The sequence below is a fragment of the Electrona antarctica genome (assembly GCF_951216825.1).
Source record: "Electrona antarctica genome assembly, chromosome: 4".
NCBI lineage: Eukaryota > Metazoa > Chordata > Actinopteri > Myctophiformes > Myctophidae > Electrona > Electrona antarctica.
This window is the reverse complement of record NC_136809.1, coordinates 27,013,206-27,040,654: the sequence shown is the minus strand read 5'-3', so window position 1 is coordinate 27,040,654 and position 27,449 is coordinate 27,013,206. Positions and strand designations below refer to the sequence as shown.

The 27,449-nt window shown below is 42.8% G+C and overlaps 1 protein-coding gene across 4 annotated transcripts in view; it reads right to left on the bottom strand.

The window, feature by feature from the left end:
- Positions 1-27,121, bottom strand: part of dclk2a (doublecortin-like kinase 2a) — a 65,937-nt gene extending 38,816 nt beyond the window's left edge. For all 4 annotated transcript variants that reach the window (XM_079500047.1, XM_079500048.1, XM_079500049.1 and 1 more), the window contains exons 1-2: positions 26,193-27,121; positions 18,641-18,972 (exon numbers count right to left, since the gene is read on the bottom strand). In XM_079500047.1, the coding sequence (XP_079356173.1) occupies positions 18,641-18,972; positions 26,193-26,598 (738 nt within the window). In that variant the 5' untranslated portion in view covers positions 26,599-27,121. The remainder of the gene's footprint in view (positions 1-18,640; positions 18,973-26,192) is intronic.
- Between the last annotated feature and the right edge of the window lie 328 nt (positions 27,122-27,449).

Genomic DNA, 27,449 nt, shown 5'->3' with positions numbered 1-27,449 from the left:
TACTATACTAATAATTCTGTTTACAATGATTGATAACGGTCGTTTCTTACACATAAACACAGTGATTCGGTTCCAGAAGCATACCTTCCAGATATCCTTCTCAATTAAAATGTTTAAATCAACACAAAGTGACATTTGCCACTTTAGTGTCTGAGCTTTCTAGTAGAGGGTCTGTCTGTCTGTGAGTCTGTCTGGGACTATATTTCTTAGGACCTCAAGTACAGTAGACCACACATACCACACAAGTGGCCCAACAACGGCTCCACTGCCTCCGGCGCCTGAAGAAGCCCCTGCATCCTCAGAGCATTCTATAGCAACACCACTGCCTTGTTGGGCAACTGTACCACTGCTGAACGCAAGGCACTACAGAGAGTGGTGCTTCATGGGAGGCGATCTTACCCCTCCCCAGAGACAATGTGTGGCTAAGGCTGAAAGTATCTTCAGGGACATTTACCACTCCAGCTATGATCGGTTCACACTGCTGGAATGGTGCATCCACAGCCAGGCAGGAGCAAGACCACCATACTCCTGAACAGTTTCTATCTATATTAGCAGTAATTAGACTGATAGCCTCGCGGTACTCAGGCTTTTATTTCCGTTCGCTACGGCTCATAATATAATGAAAGCCTGGGGGAACGTGAGACATTTCCTGGTCTAGGAGTGGGAGTGAACTACAGTGCAGAGGGGCGTCGCTCTCAATATATTGCCCTCAAGTTTTCTCCGCCGTTTTCTACCAGGGAGGGGAGGGCGGAGGGGGTGCTGCCACCGCACAGATCTGAACTGTGTTTTAATGCACAGACTGATGATCTGATCTGTCAGTAAATGTGTGCATATTAGCCACTTTCTTACACACTTTATGCTCTAATTCTCCATCTTTTACCTGCATTGATGAGCCTTCTGAAATTCAGCCATGTTACTTTGTAACATGATGGCAAATGACAATTAAGTTTGATACTGATTCTGCACACCGCTGGGCCAAAAGGAAGTAAATTCATGAATGTTTCTCACATTTGTTTAAAGTGCAAATAACATGCATTTTAAAACTGCTTTTAATATTTAATATCATATTGTCTATGTCCCTCAAAGTTATTTCTAATGGTTTGAGCCTCAATCACCACTCTGATATAACCAGTCCTCGTCATTTCTTTCTGGACTTTGAAAGCAGTTTTAGCTGCAGTACCACAATGTCCTGAGGTGGTGGGGGTGCTGATATGCAGATTATTTAATATTTGAGTCATTATAATACTGATGCTAGATGAAACCAGGCTTGTTTCCATTCCATGCCAGCTTGGAAAATCATCAATGGTGGACATTGTAAACAAAGTGGAAATGCAAATTTGGAACTGAAGACTGAAGAAGAGGAGGAATTATACAAAGTAGGGTGACATTGATGACATCACGATGAGGACAAAATCAGTCGAGCTGTTCCTGATAGCAATTTCCATTAAAGCACCCATATGATATGAAAGCCTGATTGTTCAAAATTGGTTATTTGTGGGGATAGAAAACACATGGGAGCCCCAAAAACACAAAAGAAATTGAAAAAGTTGAATTGTATGTTATAGGTCCTTTAATACCCTACTCTCTGAAATATTTCACTTTTTTAAATCTTAATTTTATACTGGGAAATCAATGTCGGCCAGATTGGGCTGAAACAGACATTCACCACAACGTTCAAGACAAGAGATCAATACAGGACAAAACATGGAGCCTCGCCGTTGTAGGTCAGGACTACCCCTACTAGCGGCCCCTAGTGGCCCTTGGAATAAATTTCCAAAAAAAAGAGAGAAAGTCACAGGTATGATGTGTGCGATATATAAAGTGCTAGATTATCATAATGACAGTAATCCTAAATTATATTCTATCATATTCAAGGGCTTTTGGAGAGAAATTAGACAGACTCCTGCAGTGTGTGTGTGTGTGTGTGTGTGTGTGTGTGTGTGTGTGTGTGTGCGTGTGTGTGTTTACAGCTAGTGCTCGTTGACCCTCGTTTGCGCCTCGCGCACGCTGTGCGACCCTCCACACACAATCATTCTACAATAATGGCCCCCGACCTAATCTAGTTGAATACCCCTGTTGTAGGTGTTAAAAATAAAATTAAAATAAATACAAACCCTGTGAAGTCAGCATCACTCTCTTTCTGCCACCCCCCAACAGATGGCTCACAAATTCCCCTTTCTCTGCCAGACCCTTTTCAGCCACCACAAACTGTGGGTGTGTGTACTGTAGGCCTATAGTGTATGTGGGTGGGCACGAGGCTGGTGGCCGCCAAAAACGTGTGTGAGGCCACAGGCAGTGGTGGGCGGGTGTTGGAGGGGATGTCCATTGTGTGATCTCAACCACTTGTTTTGTTTTGCTTGTCCAGCCCTGGCGCACGTCCATTCTTTCCAGCTGGCCCTCGCTCCAAGGTTTAGACGCTTCCAACCGCTTTGGTAGCGTGTACAACTGTACATTGTGATGTGGTTTATTGTTTGTCTACTTCAGCTTAATCATGCAAGGGCTGATTGCCTTATCAAGTGTGGTGCTCTAATGGCATGTACAGTAATAAGTACTGTATGCACAACTGAACTGAACTTATGAGTCATCTGTCTAAGTGACCTTCATTATTGTGATACATTGTCTATTACAGATGTGTTTTGTCTCATGTGAACATGAGCTAGTATTCCATTTTGCTGTGATCCCTGGGGCGCAGTTCTTGGCTTGAAAGAGCAGTGTGGTGATGTTCATATGAGTGGACAATATGACAGTGGCAAAATAAAAAGCCACATGCTTAAATAGCGCAGGCCTTTTCCACTACTCTGGGTAAACAGTAGCCATTTGAAATGTCTAATGTCAACATTATTGGAACCACCTGCACAGTGAAATGTTGAATTGAAGTGAATTTGGAATTTCAATTTAACTCAGGATTTTACTGTGACTTGGCATCATGGTGCTATAAGATACTGAGGGAAGCCAATCTTAGCTAAAAGGAGGGCACGATCTCATTAATAGTCCTGCACGAGGAAGGCTTCTACTGTATGTAATCAGTTCCTTTCCATCTAGTGAAAAATCCAATCTCTATCGCATGTACAATATATTTGTTGGCAATTCATCTCCTGGGCTTCACTCTGTATAATTTATATAAGATACAGTAGAAGTATTATCTCATAAATGTCTAGGTAAAACAAATTGCACAATGGTTTAGAGTTATAGTTAGACATTCACTCCAAAACATTGCTGGATCTTACAGTCATTACAGAAGCTACATCTAAGTATACATATTCACTATATGAGGCATGTAAACACCGCTGACAAGGAAGCTATGTCTGAGCTTTTCATAATAACCCAATTTGATTTCCTCCTTAAAAAGACCAATTATTAAGGACGAGTCCCATTTCCTCTCCCATCGCTTCCTGTATGTATTGAAAAGGACTGTTGAGTTTTGCTGAGGGATGGCTCCTTCAACCCTATCTGCTCAGTGGCTCTAACTGAGGGATGGCTCCTTCAACCCTATCTGCTCAGTGGCTCTAACTGAGGGATGGCTCCTTCAACCCTATCTGCTCAGTGGCTCTAACTGAGGGATGGCTCCTTCAACCCTATCTGCTCAGTGGCTCTAACTGAGGGATGGCTCCTTCAACCCTATCTGCTCAGTGGCTCTAACTGAGGGATGGCTCCTTCAACCCTATCTGCTCAGTGGCTCTAACTGAGGGATGGCTCCTTCAACCCCATCTGCTCAGTGGCTCTAACTGAGGGATGGCTCCTTCAACCCCATCTGCTCAGTGGCTCTAACTGAGGGATGGCTCCTTCAACCCTATCTGCTCAGTGGCTCTAACTGAGGGATGGCTCCTTCAACCCTATCTGCTCAGTGGCTCTAACTGAGGGATGGCTCCTTCAACCCCATCTGCTCAGTGGCTCTAACTGAGGGATGGCTCCTTCAACCCTATCTGCTCAGTGGCTCTAACTGAGGGATGGCTCCTTCAACCCTATCTGCTCAGTGGCTCTAACTGAGGGATGGCTCCTTCAACCCCATCTGCTCAGTGGCTCTAACTGAGGGATGGCTCCTTCAACCCCATCTGCTCAGTGGCTCTAACTGAGGGATGGCTCCTTCAACCCTATCTGCTCAGTGGCTCTAACTGAGGGATGGCTCCTTCAACCCTATCTGCTCAGTGGCTCTAACTGAGGGATGGCTCCTTCAACCCTATCTGCTCAGTGGCTCTAACTGAGGGATGGCTCCTTCAACCCCATCTGCTCAGTGGCTCTAACTGAGGGATGGCTCCTTCAACCCTATCTGCTCAGTGGCTCTAACTGGAGCAGCACTGCATACAGCTCGCCTCTAGATAACCAATTGGCTCTCATTCTGATAACGTCACTCACCGACATAAATGGATCGAGACAGGAGCCAAAAGCATCTTAGGTATTTTATCCATTTTGGACTTTAGAAGACTTTCCACTGGAGAGGGATAAAGTAATAATGTCAAAAGGAGGCGTTTAAGAATATCATTTACCATAGCCTATTAGAGATCCAAACTATCATAATTTTATTCTCTATCTATTAACAGCAAAAGCAGAATTTGGTTGCTAATGTTAAAAGATAAATGGAACCAGATAGCATTTCAAAATAAAAGCACAAGCACAACTGCTCCACAACATCTGAGAAATGTATTGATTCAGTTCTCGGATAAGTACTGGCACTGTAGTATTGCCTATAGGCTATTAACACACAGGTTACAGTAATGCACACAATCCCGAACAGATTGGGTACTGTTGATGAATGTACATTACACCAGTAAAAGCGTGTTAGCACAGTCTCTGCGGATTATCCAACCAACATTTCACTGCTTGTACCTGTATGAAAAACTCTTCTTGTGGTGATAAAGTTCTTTCAAAATTATACAAATAGTTTCTGTACCATTACATTGGTACAGTTGATTAATGTATGTATATAATAGTAAAGTGTACTGTATTGGGAAGTAGATTTTAGTATCCTAGTTTGGTCTGGGAAAAAAAAAAAAAAAAAAAAGACCAGTGACTCTCTTGAAGCATAATTCCCCATGGTTTCTTTAAGGGGATTTGGCAGGGGTTTTGGGGTGTGTGTTTATTGTGTTAGTGTCAGTGTAAGTGTAGTGTCAGTGTAATAAATGTCGTTCTGTGTGCCAAACGTGAGAAGTTGCTATACCTTCATTCTTGCAACTCCTACATGCTTGTGATTGTGAGGTTTCAGCACATACAGTACTATCACAATGACGTGTGACTGTCATGCGTGTGTGAATCTGTCTATTGAATGTCTGGATAGCTACATATACAGTACAGTATTGCAAAAAAGACCAACAAAATCACACTCAAGCTGACAGGATACTATGCTGCTGACAAATTAAACAGGTCTGCAGTCAGCGAACACCAATACCCACTAGAGTCTGACGATGCCAGATTTATGGGTCCGATATTGATCCCCATTTTAGAGAGTACTAGCCTTCCAATTGACATTATTTGACTGCTATTTGATTAAAGTTTTTCTGGGTAGGTCAGCCGGTAGAGCTCTCGCCTTTAGATCACAAGGTCATTGGTTCGATCCCAGGCACCGCCAACTCAGCGTATAAGTAGCACGGCTTGGTTGCGGCAAGTCGTGCGGTAAATCCATCTCCCAGGGGTCTAGCGCATTGTAACAGGGACAGACTCCAACGTTATCGGCTGATACCGTCAATAAGCCTCTCCCGACCTACTTAAAAATAGAAAAAACAAAAATAGCCAATCTACAAGCTCACAATATACCATGTTGCGATGCGTTGTGAGCTCGTAGATCAGCATTTTTATTGTTTGTCTATAATGACAAATTGGGATTGGCTGCATAATTGCTGATGCCATCAACTACATGGACTATGCAATTGTTGTCCATTACCTGCCTATAATGTACATTTCCCCCGAATGAGAGACACATTTGATGTGATCTTTCTGGCCATGTTAGCTTGATATGGTCCCCATCTACATCCCCTCCCTGTCCCCCGAAGTCAACAAGCCCAATTCAAAGGTTACATTACACATCTCCCTGCATCTATTAAATTGGACATTTAAAAAGTTAACATTCCCCAGGATACAGACTCACACAGACATTCATAAATATACACAATAACCTCCACCCCACACATGCACGCACGCACACACAATAACCTCCACCCCACCCCACAGGCACGCACGCACGCAAGCACGCAAGCACGCACGCACAAATTATAATATAATTCCTTTAGCTCATATAGGTTTACAAATCACTGTATTCCTGTCCGTTATGTGACAAACATGTTTTCAGAAAAAGCACATTGTAAATAAAATTGCCTGGACATTGCCTTGACTGTGTGAAATCAGAAGGTTGAGGGTGTTATATTTTCTCTGTGTAAACATGGCAGAGCAGAGGGGGCTGTCAGCTGCTCTGCACAGCGGGAATATTAAAGGGGAGGAGAAGGGGGCAGGAGGAGAATGACTGTGAGAGTCTGGCTGACCAGGCTGGGGGTAGGGAACCCAGCCAAAGACTCTCTCTCTCCCCATCATCCACCTTCCTATTTCTCTCCCTTCTTCCCCATTAGATCCTCTCCTCTCATTTACTACTGTTAACGCTCCAGGAAAAGAAAACAAATGTAAACATGCTAAATAATCAGTTCCATTGTATTGTTATTTCAGCAGAAAGGCCAAAGAGGAGGTCTGTGTATTCAATGAGAGAGGACATGCAGGGCTGGAGTGACTAATAGTAATGTGACCTTTTTATAATCGAGAAGCAGTTTTTAACTCTTTGAGCGTTTCAAGGATTTCTATATAGTAGGTAGACTTCTCTATGGCCAGAATGGCGTTTTTGAATGATTTATTGAAAATTCTCTGTTGTGAATGTGTGACAACGAAAGACCTTCAGAGAAAGCTTGACTTGTCTGCTTCCAGGAAAAAAATGAACTGAGTTGATAAAATGTTTAGTTCTTGTGTTGGAAGCCATTTAAAAGAGCCTGCATTTACACTGTTTCTGTTTCTAGGACAACCAAAAAAAGTTATGCCCGGTTGAAGTTTTATTTTCGAAATAACTTTTTTTCTGCTGGGCATACATAGCCATGCAATATCTCATTTTAAAGGGTGAGTTGTCTAGTTCAATTAAAATAAAATAAAAAGTTTCTCACATGTACCACTGTAGATATTTTGCCATCTATAAATAGCATGGTCAGTCATGATCAATCTGACCTATCCAGCTAAAAGTCCCCATAGCTCTGAAATTGGAACATCATATAAACTCAATTCTTTTTTGGGGTAAAATTAGACATTCTAACGCACATTTTGATATATACCATGTTTACATAGTCTTACCAGTACCTTGTCTATTCATGCATGTATCTCAAAAACCTGTTATGAAGAAACACAGTTTTGATAAAAAACACATCCAAGGACATTGTTTTGATATGACTTGGTGCCCATGATATGTATCAAAATATAGACTTGAATGTATACTGTATTATAAAAAAGAAATTGAGTTATTACCATCTACCGTTACAGAGTAAATCACAGTTGAAACTTGCTTAGTCATATACAATAAACCTCACAATAGTGAACAAAATAGTCATGACAGGTCTAACTCATTGTAAAAGCGTCTTTTATTTTTTACGACTACTAACATAATACAATGATAAATATTACAGAAAATAAATAGGCCTACATACAAAACAGTTACTCCTCCCCTAGCTCTGATCCATAGCTCTAAATGCGCATTTAGAGCTATGGATCAGAGCTACTCCTCCCAAATGTCCCCAAACCCAGTCCTTGACGGTGTGTGTGTGTGAGTTAACCTGACTCCGCCATATGGGGCAGCAGAGTGTACACTGTGTTCCCCCCTCCTGCTCCCATCTGGGAACTCTCAGGCAGACTTGATGCCCGGCCACAAAACGGCCTGGCCAATCAGCAGCAGCTTCTAGCAACTTCTAGCAGCAGCTTCTAGCTTCTACTAGCTGCTGCTGATTGGCCAGGCCGTTTTGTGAGCAACTTCGCTTCTATCTGCTGCTGATTGGCCAGGCCGTTTTGTGGCCGGGCATCAAGTCTGCCTGAGAGTTCCCAGATGGGAGCAGGAGGGGGGAACCCAGTGTACTCTCTGCTGCCCCATCTGGCGGAGTCAGGTTATGTGTGAGTAGGCTAAATAAAAAAAACACCCAAAAACTGCCCCCCCTGAAATGAATGAATGAATGAATCCGGTTCAGTGTCGGAGAACGCCATCGCAGTCTTGACTCTTCATCCTCCTCCTCCTCCTCCTCATCTGATGCCAGTTCTAAATATATAAAAAGAAATAAACATTTTAGCTGTAGTCAGTGCACGCTACTATTACATGGCGTTTTACCCGGCTGCTGGCGATCAATGATTTTATTGTGCAGTGTCTTTGTGGGCCGAGTCGTGGCATGACAAATACAAATAGATGCTTGTATAAGTAGTATCACGATAAAATAATATGGCAACGTTAGAATGAAACACCAATGAGTGATCGGTGGTAATGTAGCTAGCTGCCCAGGGTATATCCAGCACCATTGCGTCGCAATCATCCAGCAACATTGGTACTGGCTATTGCCCGGGCTTGTGGCCCGGCCAATAGCCAGTACCATTTGTGCAGTGTTTGTTAGCAACTACTACTAGCCAACAGCCAGTGGAATGTGGTGACGTGATGGTGCTGGATATACGCTGGGCAGCTACATTACACGCGATCACTCATTGGTGGTGTCATTCTAACGTCGCCATATTATTTTATCGTGATACTAATTATACAAACATCTATTTGTATGCCACGATGCCACGATTCGGCCCACAAAGACACAGTACAATACATTCATTTGATCAGATGTTTTTGTTAGCTACGTCGATCACCTATAGTACCGACCCTTGTTATATATTCTCCGACTATGCATGTCACGATGACTAAACCAGTTAGATCTATCCATATATGGTTCTACCACATCTATCTGATATCAGCACTAGGTCGGCTCGGGCCAAATATAGGGATCGTCTTACTAGACATGTCATATTAGGGCATTTTCGAATACAATAAAATTACCTTTTAGCGAAGGCATCAGCCTTGGTGGTAACTCCGGTGGGGAGAAGAAAAAACATTGCACACGTGTAATCCGCGAGGGTGGATGTTGCAGCCCGGCCAACGGTCTGGGACTGGAGAATGCCACTGGACACGGATGGATCATTTTTCAGATTGTTTTTTTTGCGGCGACTGCAAACCTGGCTGAAAAACTCTTCCTCCAGTGCCCACCTCGGAGGAGTCAACCAACCCCCCTGTTGACTGGGGGCTGGGCGTCAGTTTCCAATAGGAAAGCATACACGTGTGTCACGTGACACGGGAATTCTGGGAAATGTAGTTGATATTTATGCTCAATACTATATACAGAGGTGCGGACCGAATTAATATATTGGTATTAATAAAAAAAGAGAACTACGGAAAATCACGTACAGGGCAGAAAAGACTAATGCAAAACTCCACGTGTTTTCCAGTAGTAATCTGTCTAAGGGTTAAAAATATAATTATAATTTTAATATAATTTTAAATTTCTCTATCAACAAATCAAATCGATTTTTTCAAAATCATTCCGTAATCTAAATCGATTAGTCTGATTAACCAGTATAAATTACACAGACGTGACTGTTATGTCCCCGTCTAGTCATGTCGCCCAGCTCTAATGAATGTGACAGTATTAGGCCTTTTGGCTACTTTTCATCTCAAGTCAGAGTAATGAATTATTTGGGCCTGTAGCTGCAGATTATAAATCAGAAAAAACAGAAAAAACAGATCATAAATCAAGATATATATCAAATGTCTCTCAGATCCAATGGCAAGTCAAATAATACTTATTGGCTTCCCTGCTCTAATGGTGAGGAAGGATTCAGTAAGAAGAGTACTTATTAGGCAGTACACGTCAGTGTACAGTATATTAAGCAGTGGTTTGTGAGATCACTGGAAAAATGGGGTGTCAGCATGAAACTGGCTGAGTACCACACTTTCCCCTTAAGCCGCATGAATAGGCCCTTTGCCTCTTTATCACCCTCTGCCTAATCTTCTGCTTATCAAAATGATCAAACTTGAAGAGCCTGGACCACTTAACTGTCCTCTGAACCGAAATCTTATAAATAAATATGGAAATGGGATTCCCCCCGGGCCCGGTCAGCTTTGAGATGTTAAACAGAGTTTCAATTTGTTTTTGTTTCTCTGAAAGGCGGCAGCTGACTCTGTTGGCGCTGATAACTGAGAAGTTCAATTAACATTCATTCAGAGGAAGGAGCTGGCCCACTGAACAGGGAGAAGTGCACTGAGTGGTGTATTGTATTTACGCAGTCACTCACTCACGCACGTAGTTGCATAGGCGCACGCGCGCACGCACACGCGCACACACGCACACACACACACACACACACACACACACACACACACCTGACAGCTGCACTTCCATCTTATACTGTAGGTCTAATTATCCGGTGGTGGCCAGGCCCTAACTAGAGGAGAGGGCTGTGTGTGTGTGTGTGTGTGTGTGTGTGTGTGTGTGTGTGTTATTGTAGATGTGTGTGACAGAGAAAGAGGGGGTGGCAGTGCTGCAGACAGAGTGGCAGTGGGGACCTATGATCTGATTGTGTAGCAGATGGCAGGCTGCTTTTGTGTGTGTGTGTGTGTGTGTGTGTGTGTGTGTGTGTGTGTGTGTGTGTGTGTGTGTGTGTGTGTGTGTGAGAGAGAGAGAGACACGTGCTGTTAGAACCACTAAGCCTAGATAGGCTGGGTTATAACTGGTGTAAAAGTGAACAGTTTTGTCTGGCTTAGCTTAGACAATTTTTAAGCCTCTATAGACTGTCTATATTGTAGCTGCTTTTTAAGCGTCTATAGACCATCTATAGCTGTTGAAATGCCGTTGTTTAACTATAAACATATAAGCTAAGCCTAGAACGCTAAAACAAAAACTCTGTTTTAGATGTCATTTAGACGTATTTTAGATATCTAATAGCCCGAAAAATGTTCGGTGAGTAGCTCACATGCTACTATACTGTACCACAGCCGTTAGGCACACAGCTATCGCCTAGTACCTACTAACAAGTAAGACGCGCGAACGCGGGAAGCGAACGCAGCTCGTAAATTGCAATAACAACAATTAGAATAAATTACGTACTTTAAGGGGGTTTTTTTGTTCTTTTTTTAAGATTCTTTTTTAAGTTAAGTTTTTTTTTAAGTTTTTTCTTTTTAAGTATTTTTTTTAAGTTAAGTTTTTTTTTATTACGTTAAGTTGTGTGTGTGTGTGTGTGTGTGTGTGTGTGTGTGTGTGTGATACAGCTGCGCCCTCTGGTGGCGGGCGGGTGGTGTTACAGCGTGACACACACACACACACAGACAGACAGACAGACATGATCTGCTGGGTCTCATAGTAAATGCTCACTGCGTTCGCAATCACTGCGTTCGCAATCACTGCGTTCGCAACTACCAACCCACTCTGTCTCGCCATAAAGACCATGGCTCACACATTGCTTACTGCCCAGTGCCCAGTGAAGGACACAATGCACTTAATGAAAATACTAATAGCTGATCTACAAGTTCACAACACATTTTCAGCGGGTGACATCGCCATACACTGATGTATAAATCAGGCTTAATGTTACATATTAATTTGTCTTCTCTAGACTGTTTCACACCAATGCACCTCACCACGCACAGCACACAAGATGTGGTGATGACGACAGTGTTACCAATGCACTCACAATCGTGACACTGCAAACTGCTCCCATACAGTATGTCATAAGTGGAAGGTAGTGATTCAGGAGTCCCGATTTAGTGTTGGCTAGTCCACACTCTCACATCGCATGTCATACGTATTAGTTAAATAGAATTTACCAAATTAATTAATTTGTAGCTGAATTTCAGGCCTCCATGCTTTTCTGAAGCACATCCCATCTCCCTTCTTTCTATGTCTGAGCACGTGCCATTGTTCTTTGGGTCGCCGGTGTACGTTCTCTCCACTTTTCACACAACAACTATTAAATCGTTAATCGCAATTATTTGTGAGACAATCGTCAACTTAAATTGTAATAGTGACAGCCCTACTTTTCACAGCATGATGAGGCCTGGTGGCACAAGTGCAGCACCACTGGGGGTAAAAGCAGCTTATCGGGGGAGGACAGTGCTACAGAGTCAGGGATGGCAGCACACAACGTCAGATTAGTGAGACACGTCTGGACTGGAAGAGTTACCTCATCTGCTCTTTCACCAGACTGATGGAGTCAGGTAGGAGGAAAGGTGAACGTGTTGTATTAGAACATCTTGAACATGTTTGTTGATGAAGCAATTATGTGATAAACAAATCGTAAATCCACAATTCAGCGATTGACAAAAGTAGGTGTCACAAGCTATCACTGATGTACCGTAATTTCCGGACTATAAACCGATACTTTTCCCCCATGCTTTGAACCCTGCGGCCTATACAATGGTGCGCCTAATCTATGGATTTTTACAGCTAACGGCCACTAGGGGACCTTCTAAATCTATCTCTATGGCCACCTGCGGATTATAGTCCAGTGCGGCTTGTATATGTACAGTTTGTACACATTTATTTTTTTCCCTACATTTAACTGGTGCGGCCATTAAAATAATTCAGATATTCTTCGAACAAAATATTCTTTCAAAGCTTAGTGAAAGAATCACATTTCCAATTCCTAAGCTTCCATTAATCATCATGAACAGGATGGACATCCGGTCACCTCTGGCCTCCAAATGTTGAGTAGTTAGACACTAATCAAATTGGGAGACTGTTGAAGCCAAGGAGAGAGAGTTATGTGAGGCTAGATTGAACACACTCCTCTCTACTGAATATGGAATTAGATCTCATGGCATGAACAGCCACATGTCCCCTCCCCTCACCATTGAGAGTCTGTTTCTGTAGCACACTGGCAGGTGGTGAGCAGTGAAATAGTTTCCTCAGTTGATCACTAACAACTGCTACAAAAGGGAATGAGTTTTCCTGGGCAGCACCTGCATGCTGTGTATAATTTCCCATAATGAAGAACTTCAGTTTTCACTTTGAGAAAATCAACAATACCTCTTTACTTGTGATACCTTGAAATCAATACATTGCACTTAGCAGATGCCTCCTTTTGCTCCATGCTGATTGAACTGTAATTTAGACATGCGGGCTATTCCCTGCAATTATCTCTTACAAGGACGTGTCGCTGATGTGTGCCCTTCCCTCATGCACATTTCAACATTAACCTCCAGGATTGATCTGCCTTTTAAACAGGAACTATTGATTTTCTCATGATGGTTGAGGCAGCCAAGCATTTCATAATACAATGCTGGTCTATAACACAGATGCAGCTTTAACATTTGACAGGAAGAATCTTAAGTATCTTTTAGAAGAGAATGGGAGCAACCAGGAAACTACAAGTAACTCAACAACACCTGCCGTCTTACGGTCTTATCGCTGCAAAACATATATATACTCATATTTTGGAAGAAAGAGGTGCCCACAATCAAATCTTCTTGACCTTTCGCTCAATGAGATGACAGAAACTCTATACTTAGACGATTTTGAGAAATGTTTGAAGCATTTACTCTCCTTTCTAAAAGGGTGAACCATTAATGGTCGATATTAAAGGGTACTCAAAATTGTGTGCTATAGTGAAACTGAAACACTAGACTCTGGGCTGGGGATCCCAGAGTAGATTTGAGATTTGGCATTTCTCTCAGATGAATTACCCATAATGCTGCATTTAGGATTACAGTATATTGCAGCGTCAGGCTGGGCGAAGTAAAGTATCATGATATTGTTGCCAGAATATCTTGATAATCTGACAATATTTTGGGGAAGACTATTGGTACTTTCAGAAGATAGTCAAGATACATGTAGAGATTATAATTGGATATGCTGGCCAAACCGGTAAAAGCATTTGTTTTCATTTCGCTCATGTACAACACAGCGGAGGAATACAGTAGACATTAACAAGCTATCATGATATTCCAATAACCTAAAAGCCAGACAATAGCATCATATTGATAGTTTATCTAAGTACATATCGCCCAGCCCAGTTGTACGAGGCCGGTTTACAGAAAATGCCATATTGACCATAAGTCCTGACCACACAGTCTATCATCTCTTTAGAAGGACTTCACTCTGAACAATAATTGATGTACAGTAATCACCCATGTATCACACATGAGAAAAATGCCTTTGTGCCATCTAGCTATTCTACAGGGGATAACCACAATCATTATGTGAATTAGCATACGTGTAAGCTGGAGGGTAACTTGCAAGTTGCAGGAAGATAAAGAGTGGAGCCACAAAGGGGGTTATGGGGTGGAGGAAGCTCAGAACATCTGTGGGGTACGTGGGGGCTGGTTCCCTGTGAAATTATGAGGGTAGACACTTCTTCCAGACAAGCCCTGGATCCCTCGTTTTGGATTCACCACTGGAGAAACTGTATACCCCATTACCCCATCCCCCACGGAGATGTAATCAAATCCCGTTTTGATGATTTCGCCACATTCCTACACACTATACAGTCAGCCGACTTCCAGCTGCAAAGTATTTGCTTGAGGGAAAGGAAACCCTCACTGGAGGAAGAGGAGGGAAGGGAGGGGAGGGGAAGGGAACTTCCCTCTTTGATTGTCTCTCAGCTTTCCTCTTTAGTTGCTTGGTTCAAATGAACCCTGAAACATTGCAGGGGGACTGCATTCCCCCTCACTCTCTCCATCTGCCATATGCTTCCTCAAGCTTCCTCTTTTCTTTCTTTCACATTTCATCATAAATTAAGACTTCCCACCACCCTCCACTGTTTCAGAAGACACGGGTTAGCTGGTAAGAAAGTGTTAAAGAAAATATTGATACACTATATAGTATATTTATTTGTATTTTACCTGATACAGGCAAAAGTTAATTCCTTTGCTCAGATTGAACAAAATCATTGTAAGTGTCGTATCACCAGATTCTTCCCAATACACATTCCTAACAGAATGGCCAGTTGTGTGTGTTGGCTGATATAAATGACCTAAAGGACATGTTGGTGGCTACTGAGTTACTATACAACAATAGCTTCAATATATTGACGCTTCAGGCTGTAAACAATGACACAGAGCTGCCTGCAGTGTAAAAGCAGTGTACTACGAGTTGCAGATGGTACAACTGAACCACATGGTAGATTTCTCCAGTTGGGCCACCAAGGTTACTAATACGTTACTTGTAAAAAGTTACATGTATATGCAGTGATGGAGAGTAACTAAGTACATTTACTTGAGTACTGTACTTAAGAAACTGTTTCGAGCAACTTACTTTAGTATTTGTATATTTGGATACTTGTGACTTTCACACACCTACAGTGAACCTGCGATCTGTTGCCCTGGGAAACAAACTATCAGATAATACACATGATGGAATAAACAGCTGTAAGGTAGCTAGCTACGTAGCTAGCCCACAAGATTTTTTGTATTCGTTACCAGCTCTTAAAATTGCATCGTTCACGTACGTGGTGTAAACAGATGACCGAATGTTAAGGATTTTAACACATCTGCTAAGCATCTATAATTCATTATCCCTCTCTCCATTGTATCATCAAAGCTAGAATTCCTTGAAAAATACCTTCAAGGGAGATACTGTAGGGGTGGGGGGGGGGGGGGGGGGGGTTGGGGTTGGGGTTGGGGGTGCGCCAAGGTCTTTTTGCCATGGTGAATCGGTAATGGAAGTGATGTTGCTGGGTCTCTCATCAGATCCATTTCGAATCGATGCACAGCTGTGAGCCCTGTAATTTTACACTCACACATTTTTTAAACACACTCACCTGATGTGACTTTACAGGCTGTCAACATCTCACATCACTTGCCATCTGGAGAATGCATTCAGCAGACTTTTTCCCCACGCCTCAATCGATACATAAATATTGTAAAACACTAGTTTTCTATCATTGTGCTGTCAGACATTTTGGTGCAGTGCTGCAGTTACAAATTTCCCCAACCAGCTGAGCTGTCAACCGTTACAAAGCTACAAATCATATTTCAGTCTCAAATACAAGGTGTAGAATAGACAAAAAAAACACATGATATTATATACTCTTATGTATAAAGGTCATCAAATTGACCCCTCATAAGAGAAACGTTACTGAAAGGTGATGGCCATTTTCAAAAGTTCAGCTCTCACTATCCATACTAATCCATAGGGCAAAGGGAAAAGAACATTAAAATGTGGTTGGGAGGCCAAGACAGAGAGAAAAGTGCATTTTCAATGATGGCACAGTATGTGACCAAAAGCTCTATTAAAAAATTCTGTCCACCTACAATGACGTGCACAAAATAGGAACACCATGTTGAAAGTGGTTAATGAAGCAATATTACACGAGAGGGTGTAATAATGGCACGCCTGCGTTGCTACAAGAACGAGCCGAAGGCGAGTTCTGTAAACAAGGCCTGCCCCCACTCGATCATGATTGGTGGAAGGCCCCTCTCATCCTGATTGGATGAAGGCTTTGCCACCTGCCACCAAAACTGAAACTAGGGTTTTTTGACCCCAGGGACTCACTGGGGACAGGGAGGAACTCCTTATATGGTCAGCACACTCTATAGTAGGGAGGATTATCCAAAAAAAAGAAAAAATAAGTGATATTTGAATGAAGTGAAATCACTGAATATACCTTTAAAACTAAGATAGTCGCCAAAAGAAAATCATAATTTTTAATGACAGATCAAGCCACTACGACCACAAATGTCTCATGAAACTAGCTAGCCTAGCCACCGAGTCTGCTGCGCTCTGGAAGAACAACGCAGCTGAATTTAATTAGGTGTTCCATGATACTGGTTTGAAGCACGGCTAGAAGGCTGTTTCAACCAATCAGATTGCTTCCTCGAAACGACGTGTTATATAAATCAGCTACAAGCTTTATGAAAGCACCACAAGACGAGAACAATTTCTACACTGGTCTCAGAACACAATGGCAGCTGCTGCTTAGAGGAGATATGGTTGTTATTCTCATGACTCATTTCTCTGGCCTGTGCTGGTTATAGTGGTTTGCACTGCACAGTCATCTCTATTGGATTTTAGGGACAAGAGGTGTGTGTGTGGGGGTTATTCATCCTTCTCACCTCCCCTTATTATAGTGTCAGCACAGCTCTGTGTGCCTGCGTATTGTGTCCTGAAAGGCGTTTATGGCCACCGTCTGTTACCCTGAGGGCTTACCATGTCAAGGAGGATGCATACAGTGGGACACAGAGGCCTGTGTTTCAGCCCGAAAAAACCTATTGCCCTGTTTTCTAGTGCCCAGATTCTTAATTCTCATTTTTTTAATACCCACAGTTGTGAATGTACCCTGTTTGACAAAAGTATGACTGAGTTTCTCAGTCAAAATATATGACAGAATAAAACCCTGATGCCTCCTTTAATGCTGAAAAAGATATCCTGCTCGCACTGCTCATCTTGAAAATAAAAGAAAGTTGATACCCCTGCTTTTGATGCCCAATCTGGCAAATTGATGGGCTCTGGAACCACACGTACGTCGTACACCTGCCAATTTAGGATTGAATCCGGCCAGCCTTCCATCCCTGAGTCTTCCCTATGCTGTCTCGTATCCTTGATATAACTCCATGCAAGACAACAACAAAGTGTTAAAATATTAGTACACCCATGTCTACCAACAATGCTTCTTTGCACAGACAGAAGAACATCACAGTTACAAACAGCTATCCATAATTTGAATATAGGTAGAATCCTCTCCTTGCCGTGTGAACTATTCCTGCCCCAATAACCAACTGAAAAGAAGCACTGCTGCTCACAAGGCCATCTTCAACCTGTGATATATGAATACAGGGCTGGCGGCCAACATTAACATCAGTCTATAGAACTGCAAGAGGAAGGGGACCATGTGCTCAAAATCACCTCATCTCATAACACCAGGGGAGCCATAGATGAGAAATTCAAATGTGAGCATTACATTACAATGTTATGTGTCCCAGATGAATAGAACTGAAGCTCTGAGAGACATGCATGCGGGCTGAATAGGGCTGGGTCAGATAGGGATGGATCACGTCATGGATATGGTCAAAGGGACTTACAGAGTATTCATTCATGCCTGGTTGAAATAATTGTAGCATATAATTATGTTTGGATGATTAAGTAGAGAGTTATTACCTAAAGCGCTGGCACAGCTGAACCCTGTATAGATAAGATGATAGAGCTTCTTAGTGATAATAAGGCATGTGGCTGGAAAGTCTTAACATCAGCCTAGCACATATCCCATCTGGTATATGTGTGCCTGTTCTTTTTTACACTCATTCCTAATGCAGTGTTGGAGATGAACCAGTGCTATCAGTGTGTTTAATTTACTGTAAATAACTTGGCATATTCAAATAGCCGGTGAATCATCGCTACATGGCCTTATGCAACCCTGTAGCTTTGCAAATGCATATTAATTAAGGATCCAAATAGCAAGATCTGCTGTTTCTTTTGGAGGGAACAGTGGTGTAAACAGCCTCATAGCTTTAAGCAAAATATTGTTAGCTGTAACAACCCAAATGTTAGCTTCTAATTTAAATTATATTAAAAGCAGCTTCCACGCATCAAAATTCAAAACACAATATGGAGAAAATAAAATGCTGCTTAAAGAAGTCCCTTCAGATCTTACATTTTTCTCAAACAAGCCATACCTGTTTACCCTCCAGGGTATACAGCCTCTTCACGGCCCCAGAATCCAGCTTGATGGCATCTGTAATGTCAGTGAGCACCTGATCGAAGGAGTGGGCCGTCTTCTTGTTGAGGAGGATGCGCACCGCTTTGCGAGGCTTCACGCCACTGCGGATGACTGTCACCAGCTTGGGTTTGATGAAGTCGCGCAGCAGCTGCTCGCTCTTCAACGTGCTCAGGGACGTCAGGGAGCGTGACGCGCCCGTCTTGCTGCCTACTGTCCAGTTGGGGTTGACATTCTTGGTGTAGTCCACTCGACGGAAAGGCTCATTGGAGGCACACACATAGCTCTCACCTGGAGGAGAAACAACGGTCACCACATGAAGCACTCGCAAGTCAAAGTTATCAACTCTGAAATTAAAAAGTAATTTCTTAAACACCAATCAAAGTAGTTATTTTGCACATCATAAAGACACTCATAAGGACAGGTGTGTAAAGGGGGAACAGCCAATGTAAATTTCTATCCGATACCTGATAAAGGTCAATTGATCGAAATTGTTCATCAATAAATGTAAGTGAATTGTAAGTGAAGACAGTGGGATTACTTCTATGTTACACACACACACACACACACACACACACACAAAAAAAAGGTGTAATGCTAGTGTAAAAGGTCCACTAGCATCAGTCAGGTCTCTTATCATGCCTGTTCCAAGTAGCAAGGACTCAGGAGTGAGGATTTGAAGGCATCTCTGTGGCAAACATGAGTGCATCCTTCCAGGAAGTCTTTCCAAGTTGAACAACATGACGTTAATGACTTCTACTCCCCTACAGCTGACAATGTTATGTTACGTGGGCATCAGTGTTGCACATCCACTGACTGTCCATGTGTTTTTAAGTTAAGTGACTATGTGTGTGGGTGGGTGGGTGGCTGGCTGGCTGGCTGGGTGCGTCCGAGCACGAAAACAGCATGGTTGTTTTTCACCACCTGTGCGTAACCTAACACACACACACAAACACACACGCACATATTAACTGTATACTGTATATGGTGATTTCGGGTGTGCCAGTATAGTACAGTGACAGTACAGTACAGAGGGTACAGTAGAGGGACACCCCACACGGTAACTCTGTCATTTCTCAACCGTTTCGGACACGGGGCGGCTCGAATGTTTATGCATTCAAAATACTGTTTTGTTTTTATTACACTGTATAAATAACATCTTCCATATTGCCGTTGTTAGCAGCAAATACGAATATGCCAGTGCAAAGTTTGGCATAAATAATGGTGGCACTAGGGGAAAGGCCATGGGGTCACCAAAATCAATAGGGTCATCCTACTGTATGTGAAGCATGAAGGTACAGAGCAAGTTCTATGGGGATACAGCCATGGAATATTATGTGTACAGATGTTGTTTGAGACACAAGTGTCAGACTGACACTGCCATCCTTAGAATAGAGCCCCACTGCTAGTAGGGCTAAACAATGAACAATGACAGAAACCCAATGTACACTGGATAACTACGAGTTAAAATTCCAGTGAAGCCAGACGGCACACCGAGAGGCAAGGCCTGTATAACCATTCCTTTCTCTTAACTCAAGCTGCTGTGTTGGCCTCTGTCCAAATCAAAGATGTTTTGCTTATTCTTTTCAGTACCCAGCATTCCATTGTTGTAGTTAGCCAGCAAGTGCTTCCCTTCATGTGACGACTACAAGGGAGTTTCCACAACAAGTGGGAAGCTAGGGAAGTCTTGACAAATATGTTTTTTTGTTTCACCATTTCTTCATTGCGGAGAAAGAATGGGAAAGAGGGAGAGCCAGGGACAGAGAGAGGCTTTCTCTTTCACTTCTAACTATATCACACATTATCAAAGCAGTCTGCCAGAGTGCAAGAGCAACTGATCTCTCTCAGAATCAGATCATTCCTAATGAGATCCTTACAATACCTTCTTTCTGTTCAAGCAAACACTGAATGCCTTCCAGTGAAGTGACATAAAGCAATGCACACGCAGGCTAGTGAGGCTACAACACAAAGGTCACCATGTTCCTCACCAAAAGGTCTTGGCTGTAATGATAGCACAAACCATGTGACAGAAAGAATATGTGAAAATGATCTAACCGGCAGAGACATTTGTGTAGCACTAGTAGCAGGTGCTAAGGAAATGAACATAGCAGATATAATAGGTTTCCTTGCATGAAAAACACTGTTAAGATTAAATAAAAAAAAGAAAATAAATATACAGTACATACATTTATACATACACTACATAGAGAGGATTCTATTCTATTCCATTAAGTGTGCAAACAACAAAGTTAACTTAACCAATGGTAACATGACATAATCAATCTTACCTCATCGGATGTGTGTCAAGACAAAATGAACTGAGAGACAGACACCCCTATGAGACGTGTCCCATGATACCTAGCTTTTTTAAGCTATTGCAATTAACCAAAGGCTAATTAACAGGCTAGGACACAGCTGGGGGGACCTTATGGCAGAGAAACTGTGACAAAATGGGAACTGGGACTGTTATCAATTCAGGGACAATGACAATATGACATAAGTGAGGGTCTGCTCACATGGGGCACTGGTGACACGTCTACTCCCTGGAGGACTTGGGGGTCTCAGGTGCAACTTCCCCCAAGCTCCACCCCTTACCCCTAAGATGCTAGAGGACCCTGCCCCTGACCATGCTCAACTGTCCTCATCTGCAACATAGCTGAGAACGCATTTAACAAGGTCATTTATAAAGACCACAGCTGCTCACAGCACTGGAACATTAACTTGACCAGTCATTGGTGACGCACGCACACGTGCACACACACACACACACACACACACACACACAAAGTAAAAGGTAAATAGAGAAAGAAGTAAGCTCTTTGCATTTTCCGATAAACAGGTTTATTTTATAATATACGATTTTCGCTTTTGCAGCTCAATATTCATAACATTACTGAATAACTATTGGGACAAAAAGGATCACATGATACCAAATGTGTTCAATTCAATCCCACCCATTATCCAAATAACGATAATAAATTCACGATAAAAATAAACTCGGGACAACAGAGGTTTTCAACTGAATGATGAACTGAAGCCGTGTCTGAGACCCAGAACCGCATCTCCTGAATCTCTTTCCATGTTCAGTTTTACAAGCGCAGTCATTCCAAGTTTAACCGGCCAACTTTGGAATCCTATTCAGCCATAGAGCCTCACATGTGAATCATGTGTGCTCGATAGGGTTTCAACACAACACAAAAGGCTCATGGCTGGATAGTGGATAGTACTGTAAGTGTTCCCAACGCCCAAAGTTCTCTTTGGAAAGGTCAGGTTTCCAAACTGACAAAATGTCAGAAAGACAATGCAGTCCAAAATTCCCTCTTGTAAAGGGTAGCTCTCCCCCGTCTTGTGAATGGCAGTGTTGCCAAATCTGCTTATTGGCTATTTTCAAAAAGCAGATGTATATAGATTTCAAGTGGTTAAACTGATCTTGATGGCATGCTATGTTGCCAGCTGGTGTGTGTGTGTGTGTGTGTGTGTGTGTGTGTGTGTGTGTGTGTGTGTGTGTGTGTGTGTGTGTGTGTGTGTGTGTGTGTGTGTGTGTGTGTGTGTGTGTGTGTGTGTGTGTGTGTGTGTGTGTGTGTGTGTGTGTGTGTGTGTGTGTGTGTGCGCGCGCGCGCGTGTGTGTGTCTCCCTCCCAACTGACCGTTGAGCTGTGTATAAATGTTCTCTCTCTTGGCAAGAGATGGTTGTGTAAACAAAGACACGTGTGCTCGTACAGCTCAACTTAAAATGTATTATGCAGGTTATGTTAATTTGAATAAAGAACCTTATCAGTAGCTAATCATTAAAACCCCTTTATAGAATGTACAATAATTTTACTCCCTGCAATGTTGCAACAGCTGAATTGCAAGTTAATGTGAGAATAAAAGCCTTGAACTTGCAACCATTGCATAGAAAGCCAGTATAGCCTATTAGCCAGTTAAAGCCTAGTGTTTTTGTTGGAATTATGGGCCTATAGAAACAGGCAAGAAACAGACTTTCCTCACACTGAGTGATGTCACTAAAAATATTCCTCCATATTTGTGGCATATACCGAGCATGTCTTGTGCATAACTCAAAGACTTGGCATGTGTATCACAGGACCAGTGGTTGTCCAGAACTGGTCAACTGATTTATCCCGATCCAATATTTATATTTTTATAAAACACTTATGCCATATCACAATATCCAAAACAACAGACAATATCCAGTCTAATATCATGATATGGACATAATATTGATACTAGTGATGTCCCAATCATGTTTTTTTGCTTCCGATCCGATTTCGATCATTTGAAAATGACGTAATCCGCCCCTAATTTCCAATCATGTGATCGGATCAGGACAACCCTAGGCATAGTACTGATTGGCCTCCAATGCTTTCATGATACGGAGATCCCTGATGTCATCAATATGAAGTCATAGTACTTGACATTTGCTAACACAGTCCTATATGTCATTCATTGGCAAGCAAGTCATGAGTGCAGGCGCAGAGACACACGAATGGTCAGCACCAGATTATGAGATTAGGCTCAGTTTAACTCAGCAAGGACTATATATATATATATATATATATATATATATATATATATATATATATATAAATTCTGCCTTTACTTGGATAGTACCGGAAACATGACAGAGATCCGGGGAGTGACACGCACTCACGCAGCAAATGGCTCAGGCTTCGGAGCAGGAATCAAACCCACGACTCGCTGTCAGGCTGCAGTAGAGCCATGTAGTATGTATGTGCTAGGTATGGTAGTGTATGGCCACTAGGCCATCGTCGCCCCTTCACACTTGAACTCTGAACTGATTTTTGTTGCCGGAATAACTTCCGGACAGAAATAATTATGTTTCTGCCAAGTGCCAACTCATCCCAAGTGAAGCAGGCAGCAGCCTAGCAGTTCCAATGCACCAAAACATCCTCACTGCTCTATTTGCCAAAACAAGTGGTGCTATGCGGCTCTCATCAGGCCACTGCCTGCCCTGGCCTAAATCTTTCCACCGAGTCCCTCTGGAGATGGGGCACAGAAAATGACTACAGCATAGTTCAGCAGCCTCAAGTTGTGCCCAGTATGTATGACTGCAATAAGAAGCCAGTAGATCCCAGGCAGCATTGCCTTTCCATAACCCTGTGTCAGTCCCGCTAGCGGCAGGAATAAAACAATGGCAATCCGAGTCGGTCGGTGCAACACTTGTTTCCACAAAGATATCTCTAAACCCGATTGAAATGTAATTTGATATGCACCTGCATACTCCACGAAGGATGATTATTTTGGTGACCTTCCATCTAGCATCACCCTTAGGACAAAATGACAACATTGCACACAAGATACTGATAGTATTAGTGTATGTATAATTTAATATCCAGACACTAAGTTAAAAGCCTAGGTGCTGTTTGATATGAAATTCATAATATGATTATGAATATACAATATGCCCCCCACACTTTTAGCACCAACAGTAATAATGTAATAATTATTAAAATAATCTTAGCGCCACCAGTAAAGAGCATGGGGCTCGACAGTATTTGTCAGTTCAAACCACTCTTATTGGATGGAGCTGAAAGTATCAGACAGGGGTTGTTACTGTGTCTGCAATGGAATTTAAGTCAGTGTGGTTGACACTGCTGTTTTGTTATTTTTAACTTTGTTTTTATTAAAATGTGTTTTAAATGTTACAATATCTAGTACAAGCAATAAACAACTGGCAATGATAGGGTTATTGTGCGGAAAATGTGTGGCCAAGCATTGGCCGAGTTAATGTATCAGTTAAATAGGCTCTCTCCCCATCTTCCTTTTCCCCCTCCTTTTCCCCTCCCTCCGATCAAGCTCCCTCTGGGTGGTGCAGTTCCCCCCATACTAGGTGATGATGCCGTTTTTCAGGAGGGTATCAGTGGTGCTGAAGCTGAGGATGTGGGGGCTCACCCTGAATTTCTTCAGGTCATGTGATAGAGGTAGTTGAGGCGTTACTTACTGAGCCTTTTTCACCATGTGCATGGTATATTTTGGGGGGGAAGGAGTCAAGGAGGTAGGGAGAGAGGTAGGGAGAGAGCTTGATCAACGTGAGATAGAGACATAGAGGGGGATAGAGGGAGAGTGAGAGGGGGAGAGAGATGAGGAGAAAGAGAGCCTATTTTGCACATATTTTGCATATATATATATATATTATTTTTTTATCGCAGACACACACATTAAAACCTGGGAGCTGACCAGTACAACCACAGTCTTATACTGTTGGCCACTAATCAGCTCCACTGGAGCAGTTGGGGGTTCAGTGCCTTGCTCAAGGGCACTTCAGCAGTGTTGGGTGAGTGATGACAATCACTTCCCGGCCCAGATTTTTCCTGCCCGTCCGGATTCTTAAAGGCAAAATGATATCAGCAAGGCTCAATAAAATAAATGATCCCATGGACCCCTACCTATACACCAAACATCTCATCATTTGATCATTTGATAAAGTCTTTCAATAATTCAGACTCCTATCCTGTATAAACAAACGTCTCAGTCTGTACGCTACAACAACATTGGACAGAGAGAGAGTGAAAACTTGTCCCATCATGTGTGAGATCTCACTAAAAGGTCTGCTTTAACAATCAATAAACTTCAGCAGCAGCAACAACACACACACACACACACACATTTAGGCCTACTCATTCATCATCACTCACATGCACTTACATACACAGTACCCCACACACACACACACACACACACACACACACACACACACACACACACACACACACACACACACACACACACACACACACACACACACACACACACACACACACACACACACACACACACACACACCCACACAGAGATCAATAAACATTAGTGCAGACTTGTGCTGGAACACAAACCCAATTAAAATGTCCTGCAGTCAGTCTGTCTGCTATAGGCTCTTGCTGCTGCAGCTCCACACTGGGTCATGCATGTCAAAACTGTTAATGCAGAGTCACTATTCCAAAAGTCCTCAATGAGTTCAATGAAATAATAAATGGATGATTCAGAGAACGCGAGTGGCCTAGCAGCAGCAGCAGAGTTAGGTGGACTAGAGTTAGGAGCTGAGAGGATGATGAAACTGTGTCCTCGTCCTCCTATAATGTAACAACAATGTTCACACCACACATCAGCATGCTGATGTGATGCTCATCTGGTTTGTGTACACTTAACTCGCCTGGGTTTAAAGGGCCATTTTGTCAAACACTCCTCCTGGGTAAACAACTGATTGAGAGGACAGTATTGTCAACGACCTGGATATTTATGACCATTGACTTTACTTAGGGGATTCAATTTCACGACTTCTAGAGTAGTAGTATTTTATTATAGTAGCTTGTATCGAGGCAAACGTGTTATAGACTATAATTCAGAACAAAAAACTGTTATAGGAGAAGGCACGCTCTATAATTCAGCCAGACAAATCCAATGATCCGTTCAAACCAATCAACTTTAACAGTATATTGATCTCCTTTCATGATAGATGGTTACACGGAATGGGAGATGTGTTAATGACCTTACCCTCCATCAACTCCTCCAGACTGGTGATCTTCTTCCCTCCATCCAACGTGTATAAAGCCCGGACCCCTTGTGTTAGGTTGACGTTATCCGAAAGAGACCGGGTGAGCTCCATGAGCAAGGCATCCATGGACCTAAAACGGTCGCTGGACACAGCATACACCAAACCCCTGAAGTACTTGTCTCCATTTCGGTAAAACCGCACTTTTTTGGCTTTCTTCTCCGACGTGAGAGCCTGGAGGGTGCGCGTACGATAGAAACTACAGTGCGCACTGTGCGCCGGGCTGGGCACCAAGCCGTTCCCCCTGGAGCCTGAATGGGACCCCGAGCCGCTGCCGGTCCGGGATGACCGGTGCGGCTTGTCTCGCTCCTCGAAATGTTCGAATTCAATACTTCTGCTCAATGACATGTCTGTCCGCCTTTATTTAAAATAAATAAATACAAATATATATATATATCTTTTTACGTATGCCAAATCCCAGTGACTGCAGTCAAACGTTGACACACGTGCGAGCGAGTCTCTCCAATCGGTACAGTCTGGATGCAATTAGAGCAGCTGCAGCTCCGGCCGGTAAGCACTGTGTCCTGTTGGCAACAGTTGTTACAACCTTCACTTCCGAAGTAGAGGACGAGAGGGAAAGAAATGATGTTGCAGTCGAGTCGGAGAAAACAAACACTCTACTGATTCTTCCAATGGCTTGTCAATAAACGGAGAAGACTCGGCAGCCTATTCCAAGTGACGTCGCCGATTATCCGATTGAAAATGTGGTAAACGGCAGACAGTTTTTTGGGGGAGACATTGCCGTGAAGATGCATGCACTTAGCGGCCTATTCACGTCACAATTATTTGTAACAAAACTTCGTCCGAACTGCAAAAGACGCAAGCCTCTTCTTCCCACATCCTTTCTTCCTCTGGCCAGGCCGGTGCTGGGTCTGACTGTCTGGTGTACAATCTATGGAGAGCTGTCAAATCAGCACAGAAGACAGAGCTCCGTTCGCCTCAGGGTCCTAATGCTATTGGATATTGATCTGCTGTACAGTAAGTGTAGTCAAAGTGTACTGTATATTGCCTCAGTCTGCCAATGGCCAATGCGCAATCTTCAAACAACAAATTATTTGGGCTATTAAAAGTTTCATGGACACTTAGATATGTGTGGATATGGGCTAACATAAACATTACAACATAAACAAGGCTCCAGACTTCCCAAAACAAACTGGTCAGGCCTGACCGTGACTTGGCCTCACTCCCCGAACCTATAC